Source organism: Squalius cephalus, assembly GCF_949319135.1.
Source record: "Squalius cephalus genome assembly, chromosome: 17".
NCBI lineage: Eukaryota > Metazoa > Chordata > Actinopteri > Cypriniformes > Leuciscidae > Squalius > Squalius cephalus.
The window spans coordinates 2,405,588-2,424,476 of NC_137138.1; the positions used below are offsets into that span (position 1 = coordinate 2,405,588).

Here is an 18,889-nt window from a genome sequence, read left to right on the forward strand (position 1 = left end):
ATCACTTCAGAACTGCTGAGTAGTGTTTCATGTGATCAGCTGACTCTGATTCAGGCCACATCTGACCTATACACACGTGACCCGATGAAAACACACTTAAACCTTCTCTGATGTTTCAGATTAACCCGTGTAACAAGTCACACGTTCAGACCCAATGTGATCAATACTGAATCAATAAGAGCCTTTCTAAACTACACTTTAAATCAGTAGCTCAGCAAATATTATTAATGACTTCTAGAAAACTTACAATCAAAAATTACTATAATTTCATATGTCTGTTTTTATTCATGATTTGGCAAATTAATATGATTAAATAGTTTTAATAAGTCAATAAATGCATTAATATTCATCATATTATATTAACCATATATCAAATATTAAGATTATACATACATACAACATTTATTATTAGTATTATTATTTATTATAACGTTCTAACGTTTGGGATCGTTTTTTTTTTTTAAAGGTTTATGAAAGAAGTCTCTTCTGCACATTTATTTGATAAAAAATTGTGAAATATTATTATAATGTAAATAATCTGTTTTCTATGTGAATATATAGTAAAGTGTAATTTATTCCTGTGATCAAAGCTGAATGTTCAGCATCATTACTCCAGTCTTCAGTGTCACATGATCCTTCACAAATCACTCTAATATGAGGATTTGATGCTCATTAACATTTATGATTATTATCAGTGTTGAAAACAGTTCATATTTTTGTTTAAACTGTGATACATTTTATTTTTCAGGATTCTTTGATGAATAGAAAGTTCAAAAGAGCAGCAATTATTTGAAATAGAATCTTTTGTAACATTATAAATGTCTTTACTGTCACTTTTGATCAGTTTAATGCGTCCTTGATGAATAAAAGTAATTTTTAATAACTTTCAAATCAGTGTGTATGAATGGTCTCACCTGCACAGATCAGAGGAGAATATATAGAGTTTCTCAGTTTTTGTGATGATCGGATGGAAAGAGGCTCCGTCGGTGCCGTTGATCATGTTGCACTCGTCTGAACTCCACCACTTTAACGCACTGACAAACAGAGCAAATAATCCATAACTCAATCTTCTCTGAGCACATGCTGATTGTGCAGCTCGTTTGAAATCCATTCATGAATCTTCAGTTTTCTGCTGATTTTACCTCTGTCCGTTCCACTCGCTTATACGAGCAAAGTCCTGATAATTCTGCCTCCCCGTGAAGAACACATAATCTCCGTCATCTGTGCCATTTTTCTGAAACACAATCAATGACATGAGAATGAAAGACATGAAGAGAAACACAGTTAACAGATGTACTAAACAAACCGAGGAACATGTACAGTTGCATTAATAATATTAGCTATATCCACCTATATGGGAACTTTAATAACTGATCCAGATGCCAATATATAAGAGAAACATAATGCACAAAAAAGTTTGGGGTCAGTAAGATTTTCAAAAGTCTCTTCTCCTCACCAAGGTTGCATTTATTTGATCAAAATAAAGTGTTTTTTATAGTTATATAAAGTGTAATTTATTCCAGTGATCAAAGCTGAATTTTCAGCATCATTACTCCAGTCTTCAGTGTCACATGATCCTTCACAAATCATTATCATATGAGGATTTGATGCTTATAAACATTTATGATTATTATCAATAACTATGTTTCCATCCATCTATTTTTATGTGCACTTTGGGAAACTCGCGTGAATTTTGAATGGAAAAATAGCTAGCTATTTTAGTTTTTATTATAGTTTATTGTAATCATGATGCATAGTTATTTTCATATGTTGAAGCTTTTATATTTATATTTTTGGTTTTCATAATTTGGTTACTTCATTATGTGCTTTTGTCATTTTATTACATTTTTGCTTTTTAGGTTTTATGCATTTTTATGATTTCATACATTTTTTGTGTTTTTATTTTTGGTGCATTTTATTTTAACATTTTTTATTTTAATTTTACACTTTTATAAATTTTTACTAAGTGTTTTATTTTGATTTATTTGTTTTAATTATACATTTTTAGGATTTAATACATTTTAACCAGTGGACCAATGGTATCACAGCATCTCAAATGTTGGTTTGGTGTTTCTGAAAGTCAAAGTGTGTGATCAGAATGATTTGGTTTAATTCCCTCCAGAAGCGTCTCACACGAGTGTGTTCACACACACCAGCATCCGAACGCTAGAGAACATGACAGCGTTTACTGTGTTTCGTCTGACGCTCTGAGACACACTCGTTTATGATGGAGGGAAAAACAGCCGACTGAAGAAACTTACAGTTTATTACTGATATTTTACACCAATTTCTCAGGAAGTGACGATTTTGTTCTCTTGAACACAAGGGATGGAAATGATGCTTTATTCACAAATGTTTTATGTGATATTCCAATTAAATTTGCAAGTTTTGGGTAGAAACATGGATGGATGTTGTAACTGTGATATATCCTTTTCAGTTCAAAAGTTCAAAAGAACAGCATTTATTTGATTGAAATAGAATCTTTTGTAACACAATAAATGTCACTTTTGATCAATTTAATGTGTCCTTGCTGAATAAAAGACCTTTAGAACAGCAGTGTTAAACCTAAAATCAAACATATGAAAGACAAGCATAAAACAGTGTATAATCAACCAAGGAGGGACAGTTACTAAACTGCTAAAATCCTCAAATGGTGATTTACAAATCATCAAAACACGTGATTTGAGGAACCATTCCGGTCTTTCAGACACTGACTGAACTTTAGCATTAGTGTTAGAGGTTTCAACAAGCTCTCTCTCTTGAATCAACACTGAAGAGACTTAAACTGCAGTTCATGGACGGCCAGTAGAGACCGGCTGCAGAAGAGAGTCAATCCCATAAACCCCCATGTTAAAATGACCAACCTTACATGTTTACAGCCTGGTGCAAAAAGGTATTTTGGTTTTAGATAATTTTGCCCTTCATGAAAACTGTGAGGGGGTAAAATCCATTAAAATTTTATTAAGCCTTGAAGTTCTGCATAATTAAGGGCGTGGCCACTTGATTGACAGGTGGATTGCCGCTGATGTCACTGCTAGCCGTTTGTCTGCTGTCTGTTAACGTCACGTCACCTCAGCTAATCCGCCTCTGCACATTTTCTGTTATCCGCGAGTGACACGCGGCCAAGATGGCGACGGCCGGCTCCGCCCACTTTTGGCTTCAAAAATGCTCTTCAGAAACACTACAGGTGACGTCACGCACACTACTTGTCATATTTTGTTTACAGCCTGTGGTCACAACACTGCAAACACCACTAACCTTGTAGAAAAGTCCGAAGTGGTCTTCCAGATCAGGCTTAAAGATTTTGAGGTCTTTGAGAAACGGGTCTTCGTAACCCCACAGCAGGGCGCCGACCCTGAACGTCTCGAACACACCCACGCCTTTGGAGATCATCAGGTCAACGATCAATCGTCTGACTAAGCTGTCTTTGAATGTCTCCATCACGGTCTGAGGTCAAACACACACACACACACACACACACAGACAGAGAGAATTAGCTCATCTCCGACGTCATTTCTTTATGCAAAATATAATTTATTACTGTTATTTTGACTTTGGGCTGAAATGTCAGATTCACACGTCAAACTCTAATTTTTGTGGTTTTAATATGTCAGAGTTCACAATCTCACCACAGCGGGGATGTTGACCGTCCGGACGAGGTCGTCCTCGGAGCCGCGTGACATGTCAGGCTCGAACACGTACGTTTTTGGATTGACAGCTTCAACTCTGGTTCCGTTATCCATGAATTTCACATCCTCTTTCGGCCGATACTCCCTGAAAGAGGAAATTCAAGTTTTCAGATCTGGCTCTTATTGACTTATGAAAACAACAGTGTGTTGAAGCTGAGCTGCTTTTCAACAACAGATCATGTGATTCAGATAAGATCTGAAGCTGTTGACATGTGGGCGCTGGCCGTTTAACGGTTTTTAGGAACTTTTTTTGATGTGTCACCAAACTTGTGTAAGAAAAAGCTGGAAACACAGCAAAAAAGAAGAAGAAGAAGAAGAAAAAACACAACATCAAATCATTATATTAGAATGATTTGTGAAGGATCATGTGACACTGAAGACTGGAGTAATGATGCTGAAAATTCAGCTTTGACCACAGGAATAAATTTCATTTTACTATATATTCACATATTTTACATTGGAATAATATTTCACATTTTACTGTATTTTTGATCAAATAAATGCAGCTTTGGTGAGCAGAAGAGAGCCAAATCAATCAATCATCCATCAATCAATCATCCATCCATCCACCCATCCATCCATCAATCTTCCATCCATCAATCAATCATCCATCCATCAATCATCCATCCATCAATCTTCCATCCATCAATCAATCATCCATCAATCATCCATCCATCCATCAATCTTCCATCCATCAATCATCCATCCATCAATCTTCCATCCATCCATCAATCATCCATCCATCAATCTTCCATCCATCAATCAATCATCCATCCATCCATCCATCCATCCATCAATCAATCATCCATCCATCCATCAATCTTCCATCCATCCATCCATCCATCCACCCATCCATCATCCATCAATCTTCCATCTATCAATCAATCAATCATCCATCCATCCATCCATCCATCCATCCATCAATCATCCATCCATCCATCCATCAATCATCCATCCATCCATCCATCCATCCATCCATCCATCCATCCATCCATCCATCCATCAATCATCCATCCATCAATCTTCCATCCATCCATCCATCCACCCATCCATCATCCATCAATCTTCCATCTATCAATCAATCAATCAATCATCCATCCATCCATCCATCCATCTATCCATCAATCATCCATCCATCCATCCATCCATCCATCCATCAATCATCCATCCATCCATCCATCCATCCATCCATCAATCATCCATCCATCAATCATCCATCCATCCGCAGCCTTGGTGAGCAGAAGAGACTTCAATAGCATTAATATCCATCCATCTTCCATCCATCAATCAATCATCCATCAATCATCCATCCATCCATCAATCTTCCATCCATCAATCATCCATCCATCAATCAATCATCCATCCACCCATCCATCATCCATCAATCTTCCATCTATCAATCAATCATCCATCCATCAATCAATCATCCATCCACCCATCCATCATCCATCAATCTTCCATCTATCAATCAATCATCCATCCATCAATCAATCATCCATCCACCCATCCATCATCCATCAATCTTCCATCTATCAATCAATCAATCAATCATCCATCCATCCATCCATCCATCCATCAATCATCCATCCATCCATCCATCCATCCATCAATCATCCATCCATCCATCCATCCATCAATCATCCATCCATCAATCATCCATCCATCCGCAGCCTTGGTGAGCAGAAGAGACTTCAATAGCATTAATAAAATCATAATTACTCCAGTCTTTTGACCGGCACAGTGTGTTATGGCTCACCTGTACGTGTACGGGCCGATCTGAATGACCGAGGGTTTGTCTCCGTTCAGAACCTCTGCTGGATTGGTCAGGTTAAAGAAGTAAAACTGCATGTAAACCGGCGGCGGCGGGTTTTGCCACACCGAAAACGCTTCTGTTCCATTTTCCAGAATGATTTGCTGTAAGGGAAAGTGAATTGTGGGTAGAAATTTATTCAAAACCAAAGTTACTCATGGTTCCTCGAATCATTAAGGAAGAGAAACACGTGAAGCTTCTTAATTCTTCATAATATCATATATTTTTAGATCATATACAACTCAAACTTTCAAAGTGCACATTTATACAATTTTGTGTAAACAAAAAGAAATTCTGGACATGTTATGATGTCATTTCTCTCCTTCATCAAATGGCATATGATATTAATTCAATACCATGATATTATGGAATGAAATTTCATAGTAATGCTAGAAAAAATAATAAAGTATAATTTAGGATATAATATTATAATGCGAGGAGAAAATCATACTACATAATAATAATAATAATATATATATATATATATATATATATATATATATTACATCATATTATGTTTGATTTATATAATATAATATTATTATACAATACACTATGATATTATAATATAATAAAATTATTATATATTATAGCATATTTTCATAATATTATGTGAGGACTGAGGAGAAAATCATAATACTAATACTAATAATACTAACAACAAAATATATGATATTATAATATATATTACATAATATTATGTTTGATTTATATTATATAGTATTATTATACAATACATTATGATATAATAATATAATAAATTATTTTATTATATATTATACTTTAAGATATTTTCATAATATTATATGTGGAGAAAACTACAATCACAATTTTTCAATATTTCCACAATAATCATAGTACATATTCTAAATATATTACATATTATATTACAATATACTAATATTAGAAATATACTATGATAAAATGTAATAAAGTATTATATATAGTATTATAATATATTGTCATAATATTATGTGAGGAGAAAATCATACTACTAATACTACTACTAATAATAATAATGATTGATTTATATAATATAATAAAATAACAATAATGTTTAGTTTATATAATATACATATTACATTCTATATCATATTGTTTGATTTATATAAAACATATCTCTACTATATTTATTTTTTGTCACAGTATCTATAAGAAAAACAGCATGCACGTGATAGAAACATATGAACAACACACAAACACATACACACACACTCACTGACCTCCTTTATTCTGTTGTTTAAGAGCTTCTGAAAGACTTCCGACAAAACCATCGCGATCCCGGCGATTAACAGCAGAATACAGATCACTCCAGTGCTGTAAACACAGCAGGCCCGGAGCCGCATGATCAGCTCAGCTCGGTTCGGTTCGGTTCGGAGAGAAGGACGGAGAGACAGCGCTGAGAGTGTTTACATGTGTCAAGAACACACATTGAGCGGAAAACCGCAGTTTCTAACGAGACACGGCTCTGTGTTCCTGCAGGGGGCGCTCGCTGGCTCAATACACAGATCCTCACGACGACTTTTTTGTCTTAATAGAGAAATATGTAATCTGTAAAGTATGATAATTTAAAAATATTACTTGAAAATGTTATTATACAACATATAAAAGAAAACGCTATTTAAATCTCAACAAAAATACGTGTAATCTTTATGCTGTCTAATCTGAGTAATATATCAGGTATCACGTGACCGCATTAAATCACACTTCAATAATATACGTTAACTGACTATATACAGTGGTGAATTAAAACAGTAAAACTATTTAGAACCAGTGCATTTAACCAACTAGCGGCAACTTCCGGGTCGCCCATTTCGAGAAACTTTTATTAAAGTTTACATTACTTCCTCCTTATTATATTTCTAGCGAGAAATGAAAGAACCACCGCCCACTCGTGAGTCAGGCATTTTTATAACGTATTACTCCCTGTGATTCGATTGACCTCCATATTAACCCGATTCATGCGGAGAACTGTGACATAAATCAACAACTTTTCCCATTATCATCGCTATCCTATCAATCCTATAATTTGAGTGGAGCAGCTAATGAGGATAGAGCATCTCGAGGAAAGGTCATATGACCCAATACGCATGCGCAGCTCGCTCAGAACTCGTCTGAGTGGAGTAGCTAGCGCGCAAAGAACCTGCAAAGAACCTCCACATGAAGGTCACGTGATCTAGTGCGCATGCGCAGTGCCGCTGGCGGTTGTCTGAGTGATTTCAGTTTTCTGTTGCATGTTCAGACGTTTTCTTCTGATCAGTTTTTATTCAATTTATTCTTACTTTCGTTTTCTGTTCGTGATCTGCAGTGGATTCGTCTGGTGAGTTTCTGTTTCTGTTTTCTGATGTAGGAAAGTGAAAGTTTAAACCGGTTTAAACGGATTCCAAACATTCTCAGTCGACTCTAAAATCAGATTGTCTTTATTTCTCAAACTCAATGATCGTCAAACTAACTACTAAATTAATTTAGCAATGAAGTATTAATATAGCAATAAACCGCATGAGATTTTTTCCATCAGAAATTATCCAACAGAACCCCCCCCCCCCCCCCCCCCCAAAAAAAAACAAAAAAAAAAACAAAACAAAAAAACCCTGAAACTCCTGTCAAACAACTCCTGTTTTTCTACTTTAGTACTGTTCTGTTAGATGGAAGTGTGTGTGTGTGTGTGTGTGTGTGTGTGTGTGTGTGTGTGTGATGTATGTATGTATGTATGTATGTATGTATGTATGTGTGTGTGTGTGTGTGTGTGTGTGTGTGTGTGTGTGTGTATGTATGTGTGTGTATATGTATGTGTGTGTGTGTGTGTGTGTGTGTATGTATTTGTGTGATATATATATATATATATATATATATATATATATATATACATGTATATATAAATATGTTTGTGTGTGTATATATATATGTGTGTGTGTGTGTATATATATATATATATATATATATATATATATATATATATATGTATGTATGTGTGTGTGTGTATGTATACGTATGTATTTGTGTGATATGTATGTATGTATGTGTGTGTGTGTGTGTGTATGTATTTGTATATATACACACACATATTTACAAACTTTTATGTTAGGTGTGATTTATTGATTTGACAGCACTAATTATGTTTATTTATATATTATTTTTATATTAATTTTAATTAACTTTTTAATGTAGTTAAATAAATGTATTTATTTAGACTGATCTTATTTTTTACTACTATTTTTTTTTTTTTTTTTTTACATTATTTACACTGTGTTTTCATAGTTAAAAATGTCATGCAACTTGTATACATACAAACATTCATTGGTCAAAAGCTGCGAGAGCCCTGAATTATAAAATGCAAAACTGAATGTTTGTTTTCTAATACAGATGTTTGATGTGTTTTCGCAGAGTGCTATGAGTGGAGTGTGTGATGATGGCGTCCCCTGAGTCGAGTGTGTCGTCACTGCTGGCCGCATCCGGACGCCTGTGCAGCTCGGTCCATCCAGAGCCCGTCGCCACCATCAGATACAAGGACAAACACTACACTTCTGCCTCAGAGGCGCTCGACGCGTACATCTGTGACTTCCAGAGGAGTCTGCGGGACTCTGGGACGTCAACCGGGACGCTGGAGCTGCCCAAACCACTCGCAAAACCTCATGCCAGGAACAGAGATGGTGAAGGAGAAGCATTTCATCACATCACAAGCTAATTCATATGTTAATGAATCATTTTTTTTTTTTTAATCTTGTTTTGTTTAACAATGTGTTTTATCTGTTGTAAAAGCCCCTATGGACAGGTGTTGAAAATTAGCACATGTGCTATAACACTTTAAACAATGCATCTGGTTCGTCCAATGTTATTGCTATGTCCATATTAAATAAAAAAATAAAAAAATTTATATGCAACATAAGCTCAATCATCACAGACAGATGTGACAAAATTGTATTTCATCACAGTGTTATTTTAGTATCATTAATGTTCTATTTATTATTTATTAATACTATATTATTTTTATTTATTAACATTTTGATGTAGTTTTTTATTTTTAAATTTTCCATTTTTATTGTCATTTTAGGTTTAAGTTTAGGTTTTAGTAATTTTGTTGTGTTTTTGTCTTTTATCTATTTATTTTTTGTTTATTTGGTTTTAATTATATATTTTTTTATACATTTTTATTTAAATTTTAGTTGCAGGAATTTTAGTATTAATAACCTACTTTACTTTTTTAGTAGTTTGGAAAGTCAACATTTCTAATTAATTTAGTTTAAGTTATATATATAAAAGTAGTTTTATAATAGTAGTTTATTTATTTTATTTTTTTAAATATATTTTCCGTTTTAATTGCAGTTTTTATTAATCTTTATTTAAATTTTAGTTTTAGTAAATTTTTAACTTTAACTTAAACTCATTTTATTTCAGTTAATTGCCAAGTCAGCATTTCTAATTTGTTAGGTTTAATTATTTATTTATTTTTTATTAGCGAAAGTGTATTTCAATTGTTTTATTACGTTTATTACACGTCTTGTGTTTTACTTTGCTTTGATTGACATGTGCAGTACTGAAGACGAGTTTGACGGATGGAGAGCTGAACTTCCTGAACATTCCCGTCCGGAAGAGAGACTCGGACCGGCTCAGTGTGACGACCGACGACCTCTTGGCTCTCCCAAACGACGGCTCTCTCCCCGTGACCCGCACCTCCGCCCTCCTCTCCCGGTCAGGGTCGAGCTTTCCGTCAGGATTGACCCGCACATCCGCCCTCCTCTCCCGGTCAGGATCCAGCTTTCCGTCAGGAATGAGCTTCAGCTCCCGGTCTCAGAAACGCTCCTCACGCCGACCCGCTCCGCCAGCGAGTAGGGAATCTATCCCTGTGGACGATTTACTGATGGGCGGCTTGCGATCACATCGTCAGGCTCCTCCCCCTAATGTCCTGCTACCCAATCAGACGCATCCACCGGACACGCCCAGATCCACGTGTCTCCCGCGCTGGATGACCAACCAGAAATCTGAGATGGATTTTTCTGGGATGACCAGCGTTCCTGACCTGAAGTATCCGCTGTGGCTCAGACAGTGTGAGGAACCGTCAGACGGGCAGCAGAGCGATCGACCTCGCGCTGTTCCTTCATGGGTCAGAGAACTGGAAGAGTCCAGTCACGACACGCAGGCCAGCACTAAAGGACACCCGTATGGTAACTCAAACCACAACTGAAATCAGAAAACAATTGGGAATTCAAATAAAACTAATATTTATTAAAAAAAACTTATTGTATTTCAGGTAGTTGCCAAAGCAGCATCTGTCACTAATTTTCATTTAAAATAAGTACAACTAAAATAAATGTGAATTAAAAAAACATAACAATATACACATAAATGACTAAAACTTGAATTAAATTAAATTGGAAATATATATAAATATATATATATATATATATATATTCAAAATATTAATAAAAACTGTAATACTATCTCAATGATACTAGAATATCACTACTGGGATATTTCACCAATTATGACTATTAAATTACCATTCATGCAGTGTTATTTTACTATCATTAATATATTAATCAGCTGTATTAACTAAAACTATTAAAAACATTTCTGTTAATTGAAATAAAGCTGAAATAAAACTAAATATTAGTACATTAGAAATTTTGCCTTGGCAATAAACTGAAATAAGTTGAAGTACTAAAATTATTAACTGGGAAAAAAAATAAAATAGAAATAAAGTAAATCTAAATAGCAATATTAAAAAGCATATAATGAAATGACTAAAAATTAAACTAAATTAAAATGTAAAAAACTAGTTCAAAATATTAATAAAACTCAAATAAAAACTAGAATAACACTGATACTAATATGGTATTTATTAATATTTTTAATTAGTTAGTTAATATTATTATTTTTAATATTTTTAATTAATTAACTTTTAATTTTTTTATATTTCCATGATGTGTTTTTGTAATTTTTATTAGCTATTTCTATTTTGTTTTTTATTATTTTTATTTCAGTTTAATACAAGTAATTTTAGTACTTACTAAATGAAATGTTGCCTTGGTAACTAGATGAAATGAAATAAGTGTAGGCCTACGTTTTTCAATAATATTTGTTATGTTTTAGTGAATGATAACATGTCATTCCAGATGAAACCGTGACTGGTCTGTTGTGTTTGTCTCTGTGTAGATGATCAGATTGTGTCTCTGATGTTAAGCGCTTCTCCTCTTGGTCTCTGTGTAGATGATCAGATTGTGTCTCTGATGTTAAACACTCCTCCTCTTGGTCTCTGTGTAGATGATCAGATTGTGTGTCTGATGTTAAACACTCCTCCTCTTGGTCTCTGTGTAGATGATCAGATTGTGTCTCTGATGTTAAACACTCCTCCTCTTGGTCTCTGTGAGCCGCTGAAGGAACACAACACTTCAGGAGAGACGGAGTCGCTGGACGCTGATCGATCCTGGGACAATCCACCCGTGGCCTTGTGAGGGAGTTCTCACGTTTAATCGCATTATTCATTTATTAGTAAAACAATGTGATCATCTTCAAATGAAAGGGGAAAATGACACCTATCAATCATACGGTGTGTTCAGTATGGCAGACTACAACAGTTCTTCAAGAAAATAGTATGAAATATACAGTACACTGTTTAAACTTATTTTTCATCTAACGTAATGAGGTCACGTGACAACAATAACAACACACTATTGTTTATTGTGTACTGCATTCTGTGTCACATATTTCTTCACACCTACACACACACACACACACACACACATATATATAATATATATATATATATATACAGTATATATATATATATATAATGCCATTTCAAACAGCTATCTTTGATTTTTTTTAACCCAAAATAAAAATGTGTTCCTGTAATTCAACAATGTTGGTCATTGGTTCGATTCCCAGTGAATGCATGACTAAAAATAAAGCATCTACTTAATGCATAAATGTAAAGCATGTCCCATGATCTGTAGTAAATCTCCAGTACCAGTGGGTGGCGCTGATGAACCACAACCGCCTGAAGAGCTTCAGAGGAGCAAGGTACAGTATGTGACGGTCATTATGATTGAAACTCAGTGCTGTTTAGTGTACATCTGTACTGATAGTGTGTGTTAGTCTGCAGGCTCCTGTTCATCAGGATACAGCAGCAGAAAACACCCTGGTCCAGTGGAGGCGCTCAAACACATGCTGTTCCGCCTACAGGCCGTCCAGCACAACACCAGCCAATCACACGCGTCCAGTGAAGCCCGAACACTGGAGAGAGAGACACTGGAGCCGGTACAGTAAACCAGGACAAGAAACATCACCTCATTTAACTTTTGCTCTTGTTTTGTCATTATTTGTTGTGATCTTTTCCTGAAAAGCTCATCTTTTCACATTGTTTATTGTCACCGTTCTTGAGGTTTGTGTTGTTGAGTTTTGAGGTCTATGTACAAGCTTCTTAAACTTTATCCTAGTCATCTTTGTTTGGTAACACTTTACAGTAAGGTTCATTAGTCAACATTAGTAAATGTATTAACTAACATGAACTTGCCAAAAGCAATACTTTTGTTACTGTATTTGTTAATATTAGCTAATAAAAAATAAAGCTCTTCATTGTTTGTTCATGTTAGTTCGCAGTGCATTAACTAATGTTACCATGATTTTAATAAAATATTATTAATAAATGTTGAAGTTAACTTTTAACAAAGTTGAATAAATGCTGTATAGGTGCAGGTCATTATTAGTTCATGCTAACTAATGTAGTTATCTAATGTTAACTAATGAACCTTATTGCAAAGTGTTACCCTTTGCTTTGTATGATGATTGTGCCATCAGAAACATAAAAAGTATTCTTCACGTCATTAAAGGGAAGTTGTGCTCGTCTTTTCTTCCTCTATTGTGCCGTATATATCCCAGTGAAACGCTTCTGGAACAAGAACAAATGTGGGTGGGGCTTGATTTTGTCTGTGGAGAATTGATTGGATGGTTGTGGTTTGCTATTGGTGGATCTCATGTGAGTGACAGGTTATAGCCCCGCCCTCATCATCAGAGAAGAGAAAAGATGCTGCAAGAGGGAGGAAGTTATTCTGAAATTATTCCATAAAAAAATTAATAAAGGTTCTTGATTTCGATACATTTTGATTTCGTGGTGAATTTAAGTGTCATATAAAACTATAATGTATATAAAGCTACTAAAATAAAAGATCAGTTTATTGTGTTACGAACTGGACAAGAAATCTGTAGTTGCCTTTATTGGAAATGTATTGGCTGAATGTTTCATTTTGCGTTTAGTGAACGAACAAATTAAAATTGATAAAACAAAATCTGAATAGCATCATGTTGTCATGAATTTTAAAAAAAATTCACAATGTGGGAAAAATCTAGTTTTGTCATGTGACGTTCCAGTCTCTTCCATTGCAGACATGGTATAAAAGCGAATCATTTGTATCTATTAATTTAGCAGACAATATACAAAATGATGTACAAACACAAGCAATTTATTCATAAATTGGCGATAATATTGAAGCGCTCCAATGCAAGTTCAGAGATGCATTAGAACCTCAAGTTTAATTTCTGATTTATTTTTCCTTCTGTGAAACACAAAATTAGATGTTACGCAGAATGTTCACGCTACTCTTTTCAACATACGTGTGTTTTATACCGCTACGCTAAAATAAAGTGCCATAAAACTATAATTGAAGTATGTCATGCAATCTATTCCTCTTAAGTCTTACAATAAATGTCCTCACACAAAGCAAACATTTGGTGTTGTAGACGACCGTTGGTTCTCGTAAGTCATGTGACCAGCCAATCATGACATGTGAAGTTTATATATATATATATATATGCAACCTTCGAATTTTCCTGCATTATTCCTTCAGTCTCATTTTTAAAAAGTTATTTTTGTTTTGTGCTTGTATTTTTCATAAGGATCCTCAGGAGGAAACAGAAGAAACTGCCCAGGGAAGCGACGAGTCGTTACAGAGGTCAGGAGAGTCATGTGATCTCAGTGAAGCAGCGTTGCTCTCGTCTGTTGCTGTTCATTGTTGTTCTTTTGTCTGTTTTCTCAGAGCTCTTCATCACCTGGACAGACTGAAAACACTCGTGGACGACATGAACGAGAGGAAGGCCAGAGCAGAGGATGATGGGATAGATTGTAAACACACTCCTGCAGCGAATATCAAGAAGCAGTTATGAATCAGAAATCAAAGACTGTTATTTTCCTACACACACAAGACGCTTCATGGATCATATTTGTTTAAATGTGCGATTTCTGCTTCACAGTATCTAAAACCTCATGAAAGATAGAAAGTGTAAATAAACTATCAAGCAAAGCTGTTTCAAAGGCAACATGCTTTTACTGGCAATTGGACCTGATCATTGTTTGTCTAAAGTGTGTTTACATGCACAATCATTTAGTCTCTCATATTCCTAAAAATACCCCCAAGTACTTTAACCCAATACTTTAATCTACCTGGAAGTCTCTGACTACTATAATCCAAACCACACCACAGAACATCACTTTTACCCCAATTTACTTTGACAGATCAAGCTTTCCCATAACTCTCTAAAATAACTTGTATTGTGACCATAACTGGTTTTCAAACTATACATTTTTCTTTCTTGTACACTGTTATGTTCCAAGTAAAAAAAGAAGCATGTCGGTCCATATCTTTCATTGATAAACCCCTGCTCCTCACAAGAGCACCTTAGACTTTCATTTAGAATAGGACTCAACTTTAATTTCCTGTCAGTCCACTCTTGTAAATCAGCAGAAAGATCACATCACGTTCTCTTCAATGACTAGAACTTCTTTCTTGGGTCACTTCAAAGTCTGTTTTAAACCAAGTTGAATAAGACAAAAAATCCCTTAAATGTGCTTTACCAATTTCCCATTTCCCAAATAGGAACTGTTATTTCTTCTAGATATCACTGTGCAGTCAAGCGTAATAAACTTGTGATCAGTCAAATATCACAAGTCTGTCCAACCGTGCGGCTGAAATTCTCCTCTCCTTCATTCACCTTTACCCAAGTTTATTGTTTTACCAAGGGATTATTTTCTCTCCAAATATCTGTACATTTAAAAGTTACAATAATATTAGCTAAAACAGTATAGGTGAATGAAAATGAGGTTCTTCTCCATTCCTATCAAAAGAAGAAGAGTCAAGTGTTCAGTTCTGACCCCCTCCTAAAATGACCAAAAGTGCTTTACTCACAGAAGAACAAGATTAAAAGAAGACGTAACATGCATAACAAATAAAATTAAGTGCAACATACCTAAGAGTAACCATAAAACAGGAGTACTAAAATAGAAATCAGAACTCAGATATAAATGAGTAAACCCAACCGAGGAAAATAATGAATATAGAAAACAGGTAGGTTTTTAAAAGAGACTTGAAAGCAGACAGAGAAGGAGCCTAATGTCTAGAGCCAGGGTAACATACAGGAGTCATTGAAGCCAATAGTTTAAGGGACCATCTCTTTGTTAAAGCCTTACTTTCCAGTTAGACTAAAGTGTAGCTCTCCTTGAGAGAAAGAACGCATTATCTTGTGTTTTGAGACGACTCTCCTGTTGTTAAAGCTGTGTGTCGGTGTGTGTGTTAGTCTTGGTTACAGGTTAAGGAACCACTGGCATTATTGGAGATTGACTGACTTCTTCGACACGTTGGGGCTCAGCAACCCAAATCGGAGAACTGGAAGATCACGACGTGCCTAACTTCAGGGTCCGAGTGTCAGTGGCATAATCGGTGGAGATGTGTTTCAGTCTGTCTGTATATGTGTGGAAAATTACTATGTTTATCTATTTATTAGCCAATCAGAAACTGCAACCTGAAGCAAGGATGTAGCTTAGACCTTGTGTAGGGTATAACTGCTGTGTGTGTGTGTGTGTGTGTGTGTGTGTGTGTGTGTGTGTGTAGGGTATAACTGCTGTGATTTTTGTAACTGTAAGTGGGGTTACGGCCTACAAACTCCTGTGTGAGTCGTGACTTTACGGTGAAATTTTAACGATGTGCATTAGAAAACATTAAGCAATAAAATTTCAAATTGGAGCCTGTAGTCCGTCGATTCTTGCACCCAACAACACATTTAATAATAATAATAATATTTTCAGCTCATTACTATGTAGCCGAATCTGTGCTGGTTTGTATTGGCCGCCTGCAGTTTTCCCTTTGTTTTGCCACCAGCTAACGTCGTGACGTAACTGTAACGTCGGCTCGAAATTGGTCTATATATTCACAGATTTGAACGTCCCTTATTCGGACTTGTCTCTCAAACGCCTGCTTAGAGACAAATTTATATTATAAAGCTCATTTTGAGGAAAATTGGGTTGGAGCTCATTGTCTATGTTGTGTTTTAACAACGTTTATCTCACGAATATTGATCCGGGAAGTTTGAATCTGTGAATGTATTGCCAGCTTTACTTAGTTAAGTCGCCTACTGACCGCATTTCTTTATATTTGAGTCCAAGTTCAAACACTATGAAACGCTCCACTATTAACGTGCAGAGCTCTGAAACTCTCAAAACAGGTTTCGCGTGAAAACACAAATATCTTTGTGAGGGAACGCAAAGTTTCTCGGGGGACACTTTTTTTTTTTTTTATTTCACCCACTACCATGACCCTACTAACTAATCACTATGGTTAATATGCTTTTCTTCCTGTCTGCTTTCTATTATCATCGCTCTTCTTTTTCTGGATGTATATGAGGGATAGGAGGAAGGCAGAAACGATCACGTGTGTGTGCTCAAGGACACAAAGGACTGTGGTTCTACTTCTAAAACCTTAAAAGGAAATCAGCCATCTTAGTTGAATTTACTGGAGTTCAAGGACATGAAAAGGAAAGATTAGAACCTAACTTCAGTGGGAAACAACAGGAGTATAAAAAACTGCTGAGTTGATTGCCTCTTTGGATACTGATACGTCATTAAACCCCCGATGCCTAGCAGCCAAGAGCTGAGGAAAATAAACCCCAAGTGAAAGACAACAAGCCCAGAGTTGACACCTCCTTTGACTCAAAGCGTGATTATCTGCTGTATATATATACACCTCTTAACTCATTGATTGGGTTGATTATCTGAATGTACTCCACACGTGTTTAATTAGGGTTAATTATCTGAATGTGCTCCTCCCAAATTTGTTAATGAAACATAATTTCTTAATATGCCAAATATGGTAGGGGTTGATCTTTGAGTACTATGATTGGATGGGATGGACATCGTGGATGATTTTGCTTAATCTTGTGTATAAATATGAGCCTTTTTTCTTAATAAACTTGAGAATGCTATAGTACTAGACAGTCTCTGTGTCTGCTTGATCATTCTCACATCACAAGGGTTGAGGCGTCTGTTTCCACCTGATCACTGATAGCTGAGGCTGCAGATAGTCTACCTGAAAATTAATCTAACAATCAGTATTTTTCAATCAGACCAGTGCTGTAGCAATGCATCACTTCTTTTCCATGATGTTTTCACTGCTAGCCATTATTGGGCATGTGAGCGGTCAGCCTGCAAAAGGTGGTTCTGAGCGGAACATCGACCGACCTTACAGATCTGAGCTGACGGTGTCGAACGGAATGTATTGGGGATCGTGGGGATATAAGAGCATGTGTCCAATTGGAAGGTACGCCGCAGGGTTTAGTCTGAAGGTAAGTTTGGCATTGACTCTATTTTGCTAATATGGGGGTGGATGAGCGCTTCAAAGGTTCAAAACTGTGGAGTTGCCGTTTGTCATTTAATTCCAGGTTTCTCCAGGGAACTGCACCTGCTTAAGATTTTTACAGTGTCTGTGTAATACTAAAGAGCATGAAGATAAATGTTACTATGGGCTGGGTTAGTTAACTCTTTCAAATTGGAAGATTGTCTCAATGTTGTTGTTTTAAGGTGGAAAGCCCAGTTGGTCGTGATGATGATACAGCGCTCAATGGGATTCGTCTTCACTGTATCGATCGGTCCACAGGATCATCAGACTCATATGACTACACTACAATTGAGTCTGACGTAGGAAGGTAATGGACTCAAATTATGAACAATTCTTGCATTAAGTGTTTAAGCTAGATAAGTAAATTGAGGATTTTCTTGAAAATAATAATTGATTTGATCAGGCAACCTCTTTGTGTGTTTTCTTCAGCTGGGGTGTGTGGACAGATATCAAATGGTGTTCTTCTGGATACTTGACAGCTTTCCAGCTGAAAGTTGAATCTTCCCAAGGAAATGGAGATGATACGGCCGCAAACAACATCAAGTGAGTGTGTGCTGCTATAAGTTATAACATCTCTTACTCATCCTGGTTATATTTTTCCATTTAAGGACTCAGTTTTCCCCCATCTATAGTTTAGTTAATATCACACTCGCAGTCGTGCTGCTGTTCGTGATTGTGATTGCTGCAGGTGATCATGTGACTGACATTCAATCCGACAGCACAATAACACA

The 18,889-nt window shown here is 35.7% G+C and overlaps 2 protein-coding genes across 5 annotated transcripts in view; one reads left to right on the forward strand and one right to left on the reverse strand.

Moving 5' to 3' along the window:
- The window catches only part of scarb2c (scavenger receptor class B, member 2c), an 18,753-nt gene extending 11,158 nt beyond the window's left edge, over positions 1 to 7,595 (reverse strand). Inside the window, exons 1-6 of the mRNA XM_079846899.1 lie at positions 6,723 to 7,595; positions 5,446 to 5,603; positions 3,630 to 3,774; positions 3,259 to 3,447; positions 1,143 to 1,234; positions 915 to 1,034 (exon numbers count right to left, since the gene is read on the reverse strand). Coding sequence (XP_079703025.1) covers positions 915 to 1,034; positions 1,143 to 1,234; positions 3,259 to 3,447; positions 3,630 to 3,774; positions 5,446 to 5,603; positions 6,723 to 6,845 — 827 coding nt within the window. The 5' untranslated portion in view covers positions 6,846 to 7,595. The remainder of the gene's footprint in view (positions 1 to 914; positions 1,035 to 1,142; positions 1,235 to 3,258; positions 3,448 to 3,629; positions 3,775 to 5,445; positions 5,604 to 6,722) is intronic.
- A 71-nt stretch (positions 7,596 to 7,666) lies between these two features.
- On the forward strand, positions 7,667 to 14,837 carry cUnh18orf54 (chromosome Un C18orf54 homolog). 4 transcript variants are annotated; one of them, XM_079846901.1, is made up of 8 exons: positions 7,667 to 7,819; positions 8,884 to 9,149; positions 10,032 to 10,661; positions 11,815 to 11,947; positions 12,453 to 12,519; positions 12,595 to 12,756; positions 14,392 to 14,447; positions 14,532 to 14,837. In XM_079846901.1, exons 2-8 carry the CDS (start codon positions 8,906 to 8,908, stop codon positions 14,656 to 14,658), a joined length of 1,419 nt encoding a protein of 472 aa, XP_079703027.1. In that variant the 5' UTR covers positions 7,667 to 7,819; positions 8,884 to 8,905; the 3' UTR covers positions 14,659 to 14,837. The 4 variants fall into 4 exon arrangements, with proteins under 4 accessions (XP_079703027.1, XP_079703026.1, XP_079703029.1 ...); XM_079846900.1 differs by having other exon boundaries at positions 7,670 to 7,819; positions 8,863 to 9,149; XM_079846903.1 differs by having other exon boundaries at positions 7,670 to 7,819; positions 12,602 to 12,756.
- The last annotated feature ends 4,052 nt before the right edge of the window (positions 14,838 to 18,889 follow it).

Excerpts from the sequence above, each read along its gene's own strand:
- cUnh18orf54 (XM_079846901.1), top strand. The coding sequence starts at position 8,906 with ATGATGGCGTCCCCTGAGTCGAGTGTGTCGTCACTGCTGGCCGCATCC. Across the intron at positions 12,757-14,391 it reads AGAGAGAGACACTGGAGCCG|GATCCTCAGGAGGAAACAGA; the intron begins GTACAGTAAACC and ends ATTTTTCATAAG. Across the intron at positions 14,448-14,531 it reads AGCGACGAGTCGTTACAGAG|AGCTCTTCATCACCTGGACA; the intron begins GTCAGGAGAGTC and ends CTGTTTTCTCAG.